The sequence below is a fragment of the Candoia aspera genome, chromosome 2 (genome assembly GCF_035149785.1).
Source record: "Candoia aspera isolate rCanAsp1 chromosome 2, rCanAsp1.hap2, whole genome shotgun sequence".
NCBI lineage: Eukaryota > Metazoa > Chordata > Lepidosauria > Squamata > Boidae > Candoia > Candoia aspera.
This window is the reverse complement of record NC_086154.1, coordinates 203979527-203996816: the sequence shown is the minus strand read 5'-3', so window position 1 is coordinate 203996816 and position 17290 is coordinate 203979527. Positions and strand designations below refer to the sequence as shown.

Below are 17290 nucleotides of genomic sequence, written 5' to 3'. Positions count from 1 at the left end.
AACATTAAGACTTTTAAAAGCAAAAAGAACAATTGTAAAGTTGGCTTATTTTGGCCAAGGTTAAAATGTATATGATTTTTTCAGTAGCTTTTAATGGGTTTTTCTTGACCAGAACTGAATGATGAGGCTTTAAAGATTTGTTTATAGATAAGATATGGGAAGAAGATATTTTTTTGTTTTATTTTTACAGAACTACAATAAGCTATGGTGCTAAAATTAAAGGGATGTGTTAAACTTGCAAAAGAGTTTCTGAGAGGAAATGAAAAGAAAATGATAAGAAATTAATTTGTGGGGCATTATTTGAAGGGATTAAAGATCAAGATTTTCAGTATGTTGTTTGTGGTAGCTCTTAATGGAATTTTTCTTGATTAAGTTTGAATGATGAGGCTTTAAAGACTTGTTTATAGATATGAGATAAGATATGGGAAAAAGAGATTTGTTTGTTGTATCTTTAGAGAAAATGATAAGTCAGTATGTAAAGTAACGTAAAGGAATATTAAATTGTTTTACTTGTTTAAGGTTAAAATATACTTACTGTTAATTCTGGTAACGCTTAATGGACTTTTACTGATTAAGATTGAATGATGAGGCTTTATTATTTGCTAATAGATAAAAGATGAGATGCGGGATGAAGAGATTTTAATAGGGGAGGAGAGATCGGCCCCATGGCCCCTCCTTTGTGGGGTGCCGCAGGGAGTACTGTCCCCTCTCCTTTTTAACATCTACATGAAACCGCTGGGTGAGATCATCCATCTCCATGGGATGAGGCATTATCAATATGCTGATAATACTCAACTATACATCTCCATCTTGGGGGAAGTAAGCGATGCTGTGACTGCCCTTTGCAGATGCCTGGGGGCTGTTGGGGCCTGGATGGGGAACAACAGGCTTCAGCTGAACCCTGGTAAGGTGGAGTGGCTGTGGGTTAATGGCCCATCGGCTCCTAGGAATTTGCCATCTTTGGTTCTGGATGGGGTTGCACTGTCCCAGACAGACCCGGTGTGGAACTTGGGGGTCCTCTTGGACTCCTGCTTAAAGAGCAGGTGGCAGTCGTGGCCAGGAGGGACTTTGCGCAACTTTGTGTTGTGTGCCAGTTATGCCCCTTCCTGGAGCGAGAGGCCCTTTGAATGGTCACTCATGCCCTGGTCATCTCCCAGATAGACTACTGTAATGCGCTTTACATGGGGCTACCCTTGAAGAGTATCTGGAAGCTACAGCTGGTCCAAAATGCAGCTGCGCAGACAGTTTTTGGTGCCTCAAGATCAGCACACATTATTCCCTTGCTCTGCCAGCTGCACTGGGTGCTAGTTTGCTTCCGGGTCCAATTCAAGGTGTTGGTTATCACCTTTAAAGCCCTCCATGGCATAGGGCCAGGTTACCTAAAGGACCGTCTCATCCCCGTTACATCAACCCATCCCACCCGGTCATGCAGAGAGGGCATGCTACGGACCCCATCTGCAAGAGAATTCCATCTGGCAGGGTCCAGGAAGCAGGCCTTCTCTGCAGCAGCTCCTGCCCTTTGGAACATCCTTCCCCCAGAAGTGAGGTTGGCCTCCTCGCTTCTGGACTTCAGGAAACAGCTGAAGACCTGGTTTTGACGCCATGCCTGGAGTGGGGAGAGGAAGAGTCACTCTTGGGGCTGGTTGGTTCCCTAGTCCTGCTGGAACCAGTTCTGGTCCCCTTTGGGGGAAATTAGATCTGCCATCACTTGGATTTTATTATATTTTATATGTATATTTATTGATATTATTCTGATTTTATTGTATTTTATACTGTTTTATTGTGAACCTCCCAGGGTCCCCCAAGTGGGGGAGATGGGCGGTAATAAAAATATGATAAATTATTATTGTTATTGTTATTGTTATTATTTTTGGCTGAAATGTTAGAGAAGGTGATAAGTTACTGAAATTGTTTGTACTTGTCTTGATGAAGGGGGAAGTCATTTCTTTATATATCTTTTTTTTTCCTTATTTCTTTCTCCCCCTCCTTTTTTTTCTCTTTTATTTTTTCTTTTCCTTTTTAATATTTTTCTTAGTTTGTATTAGTTTCTTTTTTACTTTTGTATTTTTAAACTGCAATAAAAATATTATTAAAAAAGAAACTGGATAACTGTAAGAAAGATAGGATCATATTATTATTTCTTAAGTGGGCTGATTTGGGGTACATTACAGCTTACAATTGTTTTTTATGTCAAGGTGAATCAAATGTCATTTAGTGTCCCAGTGGCTCTGTTTTCCACTATATATACTGTTGCTACTAGGAAGTGAAGAACGGGGTTGGGAAGATCATCAGTTTGATCGATTTGGACCAAAGTAAGCCAAAGTAATCTTTTCTGTTTCAATTACACTTTATCATTCTTGAAAACTGAATGCTTCCAACTGTTCCTTGAGATTTGACCAAGCCGTGGATAAAAGAAGGGAGTGAGCAAAAATCCTCAATTACTGGTTTTCTAAACTTCAGGAACCTCTATAATGCAGCACTTGGCTAACACAGAAAACAGCTCAGAAAAGATCCCAGAGCAGAACAATTACTCAGTTTCAAACTTAGACAGCCAAGGAGCTGAGCTAATGCTGGGGCAGCATCAAAAGATACTTTTTGTAGACTTAAGGGCCACACGTACCTTTGAGGGGGATGCCATGAGCCCCCTTCTGAATATTGTAGGTGGGACTTAGGCAAAAACTAAATCAAATTGCACTCTACTTCTGTTTGCATGTAATTAATATTAAATAAGTTTATACAATTACTTCCCAACTGCATATTTAATCTTTTTTTCTATTTTGTCATATTAAAGATTATAGCAGTTTGGCATCAAATGTGGGGAGTCTTTGGGAGCTACACCCAAGGTATTGGAAGAACTTCGCAGCCTCTTCCATCCTGCCTATCTGTAAAACTGCCAGATCCTACCCTTCTTTTTGGATCTATGTGCAATGAGAAGTACCAGGAAGGAAGGCTAACCAGGAATATATAAATCAGGAGTGAGGTACTTATGGATCTGAAGCCTTCCTGCTTGAAAGAGCAGACTCAGGGGGAAATTGCTTCCTCTCTCCTTCTGCACAGAATAAAGCACCTGCTGGGTTCACCCATTACACTAAGTTAAAATGAGGTTTGTTTGGTTTTGACTTCTTATTAAAGCCCAAAATACATGGAGACAGAATCTGGCTCTAAGACTGGGTTCAGTTTTCCACCACGGGTACAAAAAACTTTGTGTTAGGGGGCTCCTCCAGATCTGATCAAGAAAGTTTTTATGCAGTACAGCTTGCTTGTTTGCTTGCTTATAAACTTTGTACCAATCACAGTATACAGTTGTGCTCATTAAGGTTTGGAGCCAAAGAACCCAACAAATGGAGTCAATGCTTATAGAGCTCTCTTATAACACTTTAGCATCTGCAGATACCACTGAACCCATCTGCCTTGAATCAGAAACACTTTCAGTTCACAGAAAATCTGTCCTGTAGCCCTGATTGAACCACTGAGGGTATTTTCCCCCGAACAAGCTGCAGCTGATCAAAGTTAAAAGTAGATACTGCCTGAAGTGATGACCCATATGGAATGCAAATATAGTTTGTACATGTTGATTTAATTGAAAAATCATCATCACAATAATTCAAAAATCTAAATGATTCCTTTAGTTCAAATTTGGAGGGGGCACCATTTTCCTTATTCATACACCACTTGGTGTACTATATGGGATACTTCCAAGTGCTGCCAGTTACAGAGAAGGACGTAGGGTGGTGCCAGCCCTTCAAGGTTGGCAACATCAGGAAATAACCAGCAGGGATTCCAGGAATGCTCTTTACTGTTGTGGGATAAAATAATAGACTCTTGAAAGCCTGCCCAAGTGACCCCTCACCAGAATGGAACACCTTTGTGTCAATGACCAGTTATTTTGGCAGTTTGAAAGGTGACTAAACTTTACATTTTAAGAACTTGCCTACACTCACCAAACCGCACTTGGCCATACATCAAGAATTAATGGTTGTTTTTCCACCAGCAGGTAACACTAGGTGGGAAGGGAAATGAAGCCAAGAGAACCCATCAATCAATCCATAAATTATCCCATATTAAAACTTAAGGATAGCATCACTCACCAATCAGAATACAGCTCAGTCATCAGGGCATTGCAATTTATCTCAGCATATTTTTCTGTCAGCTCAAAGATTGGAGGAATGCACATTAACAAGTGTGGGAGGAAAAGCTTATATCTATCATGCAAAGTTAAGGGACATTATACAAAGTGCGGCAAAGAGTAAGATGTAGAAAGCAAAAGAAAGGAAATTAAAACCTAGTTTACAACAACCCCATTCACTATACCTCTCCATACCTTTCTGTCCTTGTAAACAGCTTCCACCAGATCCATACAATGATTCATACATTGTTCATCCAACCACAGCTTTTTCAATCTACCCCTTCTTCTTAATCCATTCATTCATCCTTAGTATATTTGCTTTGCAATTTGATCCATGATCATTTCTTCTATTTGACCAAACCATTATTTTTTACAGCTCACTCACTTCTGAATTTAATCCATGTTTATTCTTGATCCTATATCTTTTTGACTGACCATGCACTCCACTTGAATTCAACTTTTGTCTCTCCTAACATATCCAACTTTCCTTTCCATATGAAGAAGTTGGCTGAGGTAAAAATGGTGATATTCACAATGCTCTTATATAGATTATATATAATTAGAACTTCAGAAAAGGATCATTACCTTGTCGTGGTGCTGGAGCTTGAGCACCTCAGTGATGCCATGAGCTAAACCATGAAGGGCCACCCAAGACGGGAAGGTCATGACAGAGAGGTCAGACTAAATGCGATCCCTGGGGAAGTAATGGCAACCCACCCCAGTATTCTTGCCATGAAAACTAAATGGATCAGTACAACCAGAGATATGTCAGTATACCATCAAAAGATGACACCCCCAGGTCGGAAGATGGACAAAATGCTACTGGGGAGGAACAGAGGATGAGTTCAACTAGCCCCAGACGTGATGACGCAGCTAGCTCAAAACCGAAAGGACGGCTAGTGGCCGACGGTGCTGGTGGTGAACAACGAATCCGATGTTCTAAGGATCAACATGCCATTGGAACCTGGAATGTAAGATCTATGAGCCAGGGCAAATTGGATGTGGTTATTGGGGAGATGTCAAGATTAAAGATAGACATTTTGGGCGTCAGTGAACTGAAATGGACTGGAATGGGCCACTTCACATCAGATAACCACCAGATCTACTACTGTGGACAAGAGGACCACAGAAGAAATGGAGTAGCCTTCATAATTAATAGTAAACTGGCTAAAGCAGTGCTTGGATACAATCCAAAAAACGACAGAATGATCTCAATTCGAATTCAGGGCAAGCCATCTAACATCACAGTGATCCAAATATACGCCCCAACCACAGATGCTGAAGAAGCTGAAGTAGAGCAGTTCTATGAGGATCTGCAGCACCTACTGGACAACATGCCTAAAAGAGATGTTATTTTCATCACAGGAGACTGGAATGCTAAGGTGGGCAGTCAAATGACACCTGGAATTACAGGTAAGCATGGCCTGGAAGAACAAAATGAAGCAGGACATAGGCTGATAGAATTTTGCCAAGACAACTCACTCTGCATAACAAACACTCTCTTCCAACAACCTAAGAGACGGCTTTATACATGGACTTCACCAGATGGACAACACTGAAATCAGATTGACTACATCCTTTGCAGCCAAAGGTGGCGGACATCTATACAGGCGGTAAAAACAAGACCTGGAGCTGACTGTAGTTCAGATCACGAACTTCTTATTGCACAATTTAGGATCAGACTCAAGAGATTAGGGAAGACCCACAGATCAGCTAGATATGAGCTCACTAAATTTCCTAAGGAATATGCAGTGGAGGTGAGGAATAGATTTAAGGGACTGGACTTAGTAGATAGGGTCCCGGAAGAACTCTGGACAGAAGTTCGCAACATTGTTCAGGAGGCAGCAACAAAATACATCCCAAAGAAAGAGAAAACCAAGAAGGCAAAATGGCTGTCTGCTGAGACACTAGAAGTAGCCCAAGAAAGAAGGAAAGCAAAAGGCAACAGCGATAGGGGAAGATATGCCCAATTAAATGCAAAATTCCAGAGGTTAGCCAGAAGAGATAAGGAATTATTTTTAAACAAGCAATGCGCGGAAGTGGAAGAAGACAATAGAATAGGAAGGACAAGAGACCTCTTCCAGAAAATTAGAAACATCGGAGGTAAATTCCAGGCAAAAATGGGTATGATCAAAAACAAAGATGGCAAGGACCTAAGAGAAGAAGAGATCAAGAAAAGGTGGCAAGAATATACAAAAGACCTGTATAGGAAGGATAACAATCGGGGATAGCTTTGATGGTGTGGTCAGTAAGCTAGAGCCAGACATCCTGAAGAGTGAGGTTGAATGGGCCTTAAGAAGCAGTGCTAATAACAAGGCAGCAGGAGACGACGGCATCTCAGCTGAACTGTTCAAAATCTTGCAAGATGATGGTGTCAAGGTAATGCATACTATATGCCAGCAAATTTGGAAAACACAAGAATAGCCATCAGACTGGAAAAAATCAACTTATATCCCCGTACCAAAAAAGGGGAACACTAAAGAATGTTCAAACTATCGAACAGTGGCACTCATTTCACATGCCAGTAAGGTAATGCTCAAGATCCTGCAAGGTAGACTTCAGCAATTCATGGAGCGAGAATTGCCAGATGTACAAGCTGGGTTTAGAAAAGGCAGAGGAACTAGGGACCAAATTGCCAATATCGGCTGGATAATGGAAAAAGCCAGGGAGTTTCAGAAAAACATCTATTTCTGTTTTATTGACTATTCTAAAGCCTTTGACTGTGTGGGTCATAACAAATTGTGGGAAGTTCTTAGTGGTATGGGGATACCAAGTCATCTTGTCTGCCTCCTGAAGAATCTGTATAAAGACCAAGTAGCAACAGTAAGAACAGACCACGGAACAACGGACTGGTTTAAGATTGGGAAAGGAGTATGGCAGGGCTGTATATTCTCACCCTACCTATTCAACTTGTATGCAGAACACATCATGCAACATGCTGGTTTGAGGAATCCAAGGCTGGAGTTAAAATCGCTGGAAGAAACATTAACAATCTCAGATATGCAGTCAGGAAATCAGAAGACGCTTAATCCTTGGGAGAAGAGCAATGACAAATCTCAATAAAGTAGTTAAGAGCAGAGACATCACACTGACAACAAACGTCTGAATAGTTAAAGCAATGGTGTTCCCCGTAGTAACATATGGCTGCGAGAGCTGGACCATAAGGAAGGCTGAGAGAAGGAAGATAAATGCTTTGGAACGGTGGTGTTGGAGGAAAATTCTGAGAGTGCCTTGGACTGCAAGAAGATCAAACCAGTCCATCCTCCAGGAAATCAAGCCAGACTGCTCACTTGAGGGAATGATATTAAAGGCAAAACTGAAATACTTTGGCCACATAATGAGAAGACAGGACACCCTGGAGAAGATGCTGATGCTAGGGAGAGTGGAGGGCAAAAGGAAGAGGGGCCGACCAAGGGCAAGATGGGTGGATGATATTCTAGAGGTGACGGACTCATCCCTGGGGGAGCTGGGGGTGTTGATGACCAACAGGAAGTTCTGGCATGGGCTGGTCCATGAAGTCACGAAGAGTCGGAAGAGACTAAATGAATAAACAACGTAATTATAAACAATTCAGTTGAATTAAAACAACTGAATGAGGACTGCCTTATGTCTTAGCTCTGGGTTCTTATCTACTTGCATATATTTCTTTAATCTCTCCAAACATTTATAGGACCTCATGTGGTGCTAATGCTTCTGTGAAAGCCCACTTGACATCTGACACCTTACACCTGCCCTTTTCCTTTTCACACCCTCCCACTAATATTGGAAAATGAAATTATAGGTGATGTCAATATCAACACCCTAAACTCTACCCTTTCTCTAGGAAAAGAACCCAGCTGTTCCTTTTCATAAACTGTCACACATTTGGTAAACACTGGAAGGAGGGAGTGAAATATTTGGCACAGGTTTTACATGCATCTGCCTTCCCCTTCACAGGAGAGAATACAAATGTCAGTTTTAAAAGGTGGGATTCTAAGGATTTTTCATGGTACAATTGGTCTACTTAAAACATAGAATTTTATTGGAAGGGGGTTTAGGTGTTGTCTTTTGCTTATTATTTGCATATCCCCCCAAGCCCCTGTTTCCTCAACAATTCTCGATTTTTTTTCCCTCTTTGACCAAAAAAAAAAATCCATTAAGGAAAGAAAATTAGAGAAGCTGCATAAGTCTTTTGATTGTTGGTGTCTTTTTATTGGTAGAGCCATTGTTCTGGAAGCAACCTAAATCCAACGTTATGCAAATGTTATATTGTCATCTGAAATAAATGACAATATGAATTGCATAGCTTATCTTTGCCTGGATTGTGCCCCTTCTTATTTACAAGAATTTTATGGTCCCATTCATAGGGCACACTTAGCTGGGTCCACATTCCAATTCTTTATTATTGCAGTCACTGACCAGTATTACAAATACAAATAATTGCAAACAAGGATGATGAAGCAAGTAGGGTAATATATGTTAGGCAAGAACTCAGAGTACATATTTAAACGTCTGACGCAAAGCCTTCAGGCTGCTCTAGTTAAATTACCCACCCCTAATCAGCCAGGTCATGTAACCTAGATGAGAAAGTTACTCTGCTAGATAGAGGTGGGAATCTATAACAAGAAAAGGGCTTCTTCAGGAACTCCATTTCTGTTTTTGTGTTATCACCTCCTTTCTTGTCGCTGGGGGCTCTGACTTCCATCCTGTCGACACTGATTTTTAATTTTTGTTTAAACATTTTAAAAAGTAAAAAGAAAATTATAGCTAGACTCCACAAAGGAGAATGAGATGCTGGTGAAGTTGGTTGTAGCTTTATACATTGCTAATCAAAGGCCTCTGCATTAGGAGGTAAAACATTTACCTGGGGATCATGGCAGGCTGCAACAGCCATTATGAGAATTGTTATACCTCTATAATGCAATGGAGTAGCACTCAGCCTTTAAAACATATACCAGGAAACAAAGTAGCAATTATCTTTAATAAGCATGTTGGTAAATCTGTTTTGTTTTTTTTCAACTTAAAAGAGATCTGATATGAATTGAGCTGTTATCTGTGGGACTTTGGGCCTTTATCCTCAATGCAGTCCTTCCTCAGATTGGCTTCTTCGTGCCTACAATTCGGCTAAGAAAAAATGTTCCCATTTCTATCTCATTTTTTAGTAAGAAAAAGAAAAGAGGTAGCTGCATTCTATCTTTAAAAGCAACATTCCTTTTGATTTGTGTATATGTCACAATCTATTAACACATATGGTTCCATTTCCATAAGCACTAGCTGACAGGTGTCTCTGGTATTTGAACAAGCGTACACACATTGTCCAACTGTCATCTGTTACTGCAAGAGACATTCCTGCCAAATGAAAAATTGCATTTTTTTCCAGTGATAAAACACTGTGCATCAATTTTCTGGAGAATGTAATTTCCACACAACTGGCAATTTGTTTCCTCACTGTCTAACAACTTTTAGTGCCCCAAATAATCTGAGGAAGCCGAAAGGGCATTTTTGTAAGTGATACTAAAATGTCCCAAATCTATAGATATGGGAAATATTTCTATAGGGGGAATGGATAATGTACCTGAAAGCACATTCTCTGTGGCCCCTTCCATTTTTTTCTGTATTTCATGAACAGTATCCAAAAATGACCCATCCTTGACTAAGCGATCCCAAAACTCACAGAAAAGCTGATCACAACAGAAATATATTTGCTTTAGAGCACAGATAAGCTTGATGCATTTTTATATGATGTAATTTAAAAAGTTTTAAGCTTTCAGTTCTTGTCATTTTACTTCTTAATGCTAGCCATCTTTATGAAAAAGGGTACTAAACAAAGAAACAAAATACATACATACATAAAGCTTAAGGCTAATATAAAATTTTAAACACTCTCTGTGTGAAAGACGCAATTACTCTGAGGATTAAAGCTTTTGAGTCACACATTACAATTGCTTAATGTATAAACTTTTTAAAAATTAAACCATCATTTGAGTGTTCTTCTAACTTTTGTGCTGCCTTCCCTGAGGATATAGGAAACAGAACGGCAAGTTTGTGGGGGTGGAGTGGGTGTGTACATGCACATGCTGGACATTTCTAATGCTAATTTAGCACCAGTCTCCATTATGACAACTGCAGAGTGCTGCTACATACTTTAAAATCATCACATGACTGCAAACCCATGCTTGGTAATTGAACCCAGGACTAAATCAAATCATTTTTCTTAAAAGTAATGTAATGTTTTATCAGACCAAATATGCAAATACTGCCTTAGGCCTAATATTCCAATTACATCATAACACATTGAGTAAATTATGCAGTCTTTAAATCAGTAACACTGTTCAGTGCTTAACATCTCCAGCAAAAATTAGTACATTTCTGACTAAGACCCTAGGAACTACTAATGAAATAAAAGCAATCTACTGCAATAGAAATTGTCTCAGTATTAGATACTTGAGAATTATCACATTTTAAGACTAGAGGCCATCACTGTAGCAACTGGAATTCTTCTTGGAGGTTTCTGATGATTCTAGATTTTGGACAACCACAACAGATTTGACCTGCTTTTAGCCATATCCTGAACACCAGAGTTAGTTCAAACACTGCAGGGACAGAAGCAATACAAGCAACCAAGCTAACTCCTGCATGTGAAGAAAAGCTTATCCACCCCTCCCTCCCTCCTTGAATTGCCACATGACAATTATGACTGAAAATGTCAGGGAAAGTTTTGTGGCTTAATTGTACTTCAGTAAGGAAGTCTTTCTTTTTTCTTGCTAACTGCAAAGCATGCCTCTACTCATCTTTCAGAGAGAGCAGTATAAAAATAATATTATAATTATTATGGTTTCACTTTACCCTCTGCCAGGTATACAGCAAGACAGATGAACCCCTTGGGCATTTGGCAGCATATAGACAGACTGAGTACATATTATTCCTAATCTTTTTACAGAATTGCATATTTCTTTTTCCTAAAGCATCTAAGCAGTTTGTAAACCATTTAGCTGCATCACAAATGTGTGCAGCTGTAGGCTTTCCAGATAGAGATGCATATCCTTTCAGGACTGAGTTGGTCTCCAGCAATCAATGGCATCAATTCTGAATCATTTTATTACCCTAGATCTTGGCTTCTTGATGTTGCATTCACAATATGCAAGGAATTCAGGCTTCAGGCAGTGACTGTAGCCAGTGGAATTCATGAAAGCCACAGAATTTGGCTATTGTGCTTTGAACTAGGCAGCCTTAAAGTTCATTGGAAGGGGTGCCCAATTCCCAGCACTGGATAGCCAACCAAATGCAGGGCAGGAGAGAAGGCTAGCTGGGTTGCTATTGTGAAAGGCACCTGAAAGTCTTTTCTTCTTTACTGTTTTCTATACAGTAGAGGCATTTTTTTTTCAATTAAGCAAGCTGGCCAAGATACTATTTGCTGATCAGCAGTTGAGCACCAGTTGGCTGAGTTTTTCTATGCTGTTATATCGGCCTGAAAAGGCAAGTTAGAATTGGCTGCCAGCTCCCTGAAAGAACTTTATAAAGAAAGAAATAACCCTAAATAATTTTATCTCAAGCCCAACTTCTTTGTCAGGTCAGGAGTCTTAAGTGACAGGAATGTCTGGAAGTGCCCTGAATTTTTGCCAAGCCATGTTTTGCTGCTAATGACAATCTTGAAACCGAGCCAAATATTTTGGGGCTTCTGGTGGGAATGATGGACTGAACGGCTGTGACTGCTGGTTCAGCGGGCGGAGCTGACAACACGGTAACTTTTTTCGGGCTCAGGAAGGTTTTCCTGAAGCCTAGAAATGTTCTCTGGATCAAGAAAAATACCTGGAATCATCCCATCTGTCCTCCGGACAGCTGCTTGCAGCCAGAAGATCGCAAACAGTGTTTCGGGTTTGACTAGTAAGGGCCAGCTGGGAAGCGAGGACTTCATCACTTTCCAAGCTGCACTGTAGCCTTAAAGGAACACTAAGTCCAGCCACCCCATTTCTAAATCACCAATTTGTATATTTTTTAAGTATATGTACCCCAAGAGAGGCTTTCTACAGTGAGGAGAAGCTGGTTCTCTTGGTGCTTAACGTTATTTTTGGGATTACCTTTTTTAAAAAAAAATGTTTAAGTTTTGGATTTTGTTTTCCTTCCAAAAAGTGTTCCAAAGACAAAACAATTGTCTTCCTGTTATTATTTTTGTGTTAAATTTGAAGATATTAGCATTTTCCTACACGTTGAATCGGCTGATTTGAACCTTTAGTGTTCTGTCCTCACTTTCCCTTGAGAACTGTCTGCTATCTCACTCTCACTTTATGTAAACACATTTTGGAACTCTTCCATATCTTTGACTTTTGCTGGTTAAGCTCCTAGGGGGCGCCATAATGTACTGTATGAGACATGGAGGATTTCAAACAGATTCTTTCTGACTTTCACCAGGATTTTAAACAGATTTCTTCTGACTTCCATCAAACTTTTATGCAAGATATCCAGGACATTGTGGAAAATATGAGATCTAAAATGTGCCATCAGGTTGGAGAAGTGGTGGATGAAATTGAGGAATTTAAAACAATAGAAAGGTTTTTTTTTTAAGACTTGAGACTGGGATTTTTATTGAGATGCTGGAGAAAGATTGGATTACAGAGTTGGAGAAATCTCAGGGAGAGAGTGACCTGCAAGCCATAAGTAAAATCGATCTCCTGGTGGAATGCCACAAAAAGAACCTTTGAGGGGGGCAGTTGGGCTGTTTGATTCTTTCAGGAGGAAAGTTCTGTGCAGATTGTGGGGATATGTAACTGCTTTGAAGTGGGATAAGGGTTGAAGAATGTTCATCTGGTTTACTTTAAGGATTTGATTGATGCTATTTGCCTTTAAAGATTTGGATTTACTGTTTTGAATTGGCTTTGTTTTTTGGGTTTATTAAGATAAAAATGATTAAAACTGTTGTATTAGGGTTAAAGAATGTTTATCTGGTTTGCTTTAAGGATTTGATTGATGTTATTCCCTTTTAAAGATATGGAATTACTGTTTTGAATTGCTTTGTTTTTTGGGTTCATTAAGATTGGGATTATTAAAATTGTACTATTAAGTTATAATAGCAGACAATTTATGTGCTTTTTAATTTGATTCTTATTCTGATAGACAGAAATGTATAGAATAGTGGTAGGAAGAGAATAATTAAATATGTTTTATCTTTTGGAGGGGAGAAAGATGTGTAGGAGGTTTATATGATTTTTTTTTCTTTATTTTAATATAAGGGAGAGAAGTAACTGTACTTGGTGATTTTTATTATGTGTTAAAGTGGAATGACTTAGGGAAATAATGTGGTGTTTTGGTTTAATATAGAGTAAAAGTTTGATTATGGAAGTTTTTGTATATCTTTGCTGTTAAAAGTCAGAAGCCACATCTTTTTGTAAATTTGAAAAAAAATTCTCGTGTGTCTCCACACTTTTTTAGTTTTTTCTTTCTTTGTAGTTTTTTGTTTTTTTGTAGTTTTTATTCTTCTCTTGCAACCTCATAAAATGTACTATGAAAACAAAAGAAACCGAACCAAATATTTTTAATCTGCCAAGTCTTCATGGCATAGCATGGCTCCTGCTGTCTGCATAATTTTGTTTTTCATGGCAGAAAGCCATTCATGCAATTAGCCTTAAACAAAGTATCTTTTGACATAATTTTGCTCTTCTGTCCACAAGCACATACAGATTCATAATCTGGTCATAGGTAATTCACTGAGGTTCTTTGAAATTCATACCTAATTCACTGAGGTTCTTTAGTCACATGGCTTCTAAAACATAGGTAATTAAAGCACTGTTGAGCCATGAAATACATTTGTAATGGTGTAATGCTTATCATGGTCTTTGTTAATTGGGAATCAGATTATCTTTAAACATCCCATATCTTCAGGTGATCAGCATATCAAAAGTAAGCTCAAAGTCTTACTTCAAATGGAAGCTCCGTTAGTTCTAAATTTCCAGACAAATCAAGTTTTTCAAGATTCTCACAGTTTCCCAGTTCTGGAGGGACAGTCTTCAAACGGTTAAAACTTACGTTGAGCTCTTTCAGGTTTTTTAAACAACCTGTCAAAATAAAGTGAGTTAAAATTAGCTGAGCAATAATTAAAATGAGTATAACAGCAGGAAAAAGTTACACTCATGTTAATGGGTGCAGGGAGTTCTGATTTCATGATTAAAAATAATAATTAGAATGGTTACCTTTTTTAAAAAAAGTATTATTTAATTAAAACAGAAAAAGAAATATTAAGAGAGAATGAAAACATTTATATATATATATATATATACATATACATATATATACACATACACATACACACACGCACACACACACAATATATATATATATATATATATATATATTTCTTATATATATATACATGTATATAAAATTTTTACATAAACATGTCAATAAAGGATTGCCACATTTCATTATTATAATTATCCATACATAATCTATATTGTAAGTAACTTGTTTATAAGTTACAAGTAACATCAGCCTTTAATTCATTGAGTAATTGGGGCCATAAATTTATCTTTCCAATATTGAAGGACAGGTATTTTAGCAATAAATAAGGCATGGAGAATCCATTTTCATTGCCAGCCATTAATTTCCATGAATCAGGTACATTGTTCAAAAGAATATGGAAATCTGAAATTATTAAACCCTGACTGAAAGTGAAATTAATATGTGCAATGACTTCTTCCCAGAATATGCAGCTTTAATGAAGCTGATTCTGATTGCATCTCCAGCAACATGATGATTCATTAATTCCTTTTCTTTACCAATGCAAAGGGGTCCAATAAGTTCAAAATTCTTTTTTGTTGAGTAAGCTGTAATCTAAATTCTATTGAAATGTTTGATATAAGCATTAAGAGAGTTTCCCATTGTTTATACAAAACAGAGATTTCCAATTCCACTCAATCCATTTAAAATTTGCTTATTAGATTGCTTTATCAATAACAAATATTTATAAAGGCTATTTTGGGGGAGGTTTTGTCTTGTAAGAGTTAGTGATTGCTTCAAATTAGCTAAGCGTCTCTGAAGCTGAAGTAGGACTGTTACCTAATCACATTTTAGAATGCAGCCCTGTGGTCTGTGGGAGAGTATCCATTAGATATTGTACAGACACATAATATTGTACAGACACATCTAGGAATTCTGTTAAGAAGAATTGCTAAAGAAGATCTCACTTAAGATCCCTGTCAGTGAGAACTTGCCCACTCACTGGCAGTAATAGTAGAAATTGGCATTTCAAAAGGCGATATAATGGGATCCAAAGCCCCTTAATTTCCACGCTTCTCTCTGGGACAAGGCAAAAAAAATCTGCCCACTCTGGAGCCAATACAGTTATTTTGCTTCCTTGTAGAATGAGTAGAATAGCTTCCTTTGTGCTCCACGGAATTAAGAAAAATAGTTGTGAAGTGTCACAACAGGCATCAAAGTAGCCCCACCTATTTTTCCACACTCAGCAAGTTTTTATAAGAATTAATCTGAACTTCTCTTAAATCACTGTTAAACTGCTGACCAGTTATTTAGGAATTCCCATTAATGGTAGATGTTTTTTCACCCCCCTGAAAAAAAGACAATGGCCAGCCACTTTTATAACCCTGCCAAGAAAAATGCATGGATGCAGTCAGCACGAGTCTTTGCCTTTTAGTTTAAGGCTGACTTATTTTTAAAATCCCTGTAAGAAGAGAGAACGAAAATGTAAATAATATGTTTAATCATACTATTAGCTAATTTAAACAGCTTAGTGTGTTCTCAGGGAATTTGAAAGTAGACTAAAACTCTTCAACATGCCTGACCTGAAAGTTTATTTTAAATTCTTTGCTCTAAATACAATTGTTTGAATGACTATGTGAATACCTACATTTATATTTCAATAGTTAAATCTTCTGGAAATTATGCAAGAGATTCAGATATTGGTAAAATAGAGTAAGTTAATTGACTCTTGGCTTTTCCTCTCTCTTTTGGTTCATAAATTGTGAAAAGGCTTCTACAGCAACCTTCAAATAACAGAAGTGAGATGGTCCCTGCCCTCAGGCTTACAATCTGAGAGACATACTATACAGTACAAGAAAAAGGGGATGGGAAGGGAGGAAGGGAATAGAAAGACCCAGGAGCAGTTCTTATTTGAAATCTTATCACTGCTCAATTCTAGAGGAAGGCTTGGGTGAAAGCATTAACTGTAATTCAGTTAATGCCTCTAGGATACAAAAATATTGCCTTCCAAACATTCCATGCAAAGCCTCATTTTAGCAGTGCAGGTGAGATTGATTCATGTATGTGTATGGGTTTTTGCAGCTTTTATAAAGGAACAAGAGAATGCTTACTGCCTCCCTTAACAAGGAAGTCATTTTCTGGTAGCTTCTATGAGATTCTGCTTGCTTTTTTGCTGTGATACAATCAGTGTCACTGTTACTCGGTCAGTAACCAGGTGTTGAAACATTGCTATTCATATGAACCTTTCAATACTTGTTAATTAGGATTTTTCTTGATGCTGTACACTATATATTTTTCAATGATTTGGGTTCTTCTTGTAGTCCATAGGACTCTTAGTAACTGTCTCCCAGTCCACAACTCAAATAGCATATCTCCTTTCCTTCCCTATTTCTCAATGCCCAGCTTTCACAGTAAATGTTACCATTGGGAAGACTGTTATTTTAAGTATTGTGATGCTTGTTGTCACTGAAATACCCTTAACTTTCACTGTCTTGTCTAAATGTGCATTGCCTTCCTTCCTAGGGCTAATCCTGCTTTAGATCTCAAGCACTTTAGCCACCTTTACCAATTCTAGGGCCCAGTAAAACAAAAACAAAAACTTTATTTCTTCATTGTCAAGTATACGTTCAATAAGCACATACCTGTGGGTTAACAGCATAGTAGCTCTGTATTCTTAATACTTAACAATAACCGGATTTTTCATTAACCATTATTAGTTTCATAATGGGCTCCTCTAAATCTTCTTTTCCCATAGTGTCTGCCTGGCCAATTCAATCTGGGAGGGTTGGTGCGCTTCAGGTTCTTTTGATTAAACAATGCCATGTTGTTTAATCCCCAGAAGTGCACCTTCTCTGTAGCAGCACCTGCCCTCTGGAATGAGGTCCCCCATGAGATCTAGACAGCCTCCACCCTACTGGTTTTTCAAAGGGGCTTGAAGACCTGGTTCTTCTCCCAGGCCTTTAGTGAGCATGAGTG

At 38.4% G+C, this 17290-nt stretch overlaps 1 protein-coding gene across 1 annotated transcript in view; it reads right to left on the bottom strand.

The window, feature by feature from the left end:
- LRRC2 (leucine rich repeat containing 2) overlaps nucleotides 1-17290 on the bottom strand; it is a 91665-nt gene that overhangs the window by 27647 nt on the left and 46728 nt on the right. Inside the window, exon 5 of the mRNA XM_063295226.1 lies at nucleotides 14018-14154. Within this exon, the coding sequence (XP_063151296.1) occupies nucleotides 14018-14154 (137 nt within the window). The remainder of the gene's footprint in view (nucleotides 1-14017; nucleotides 14155-17290) is intronic.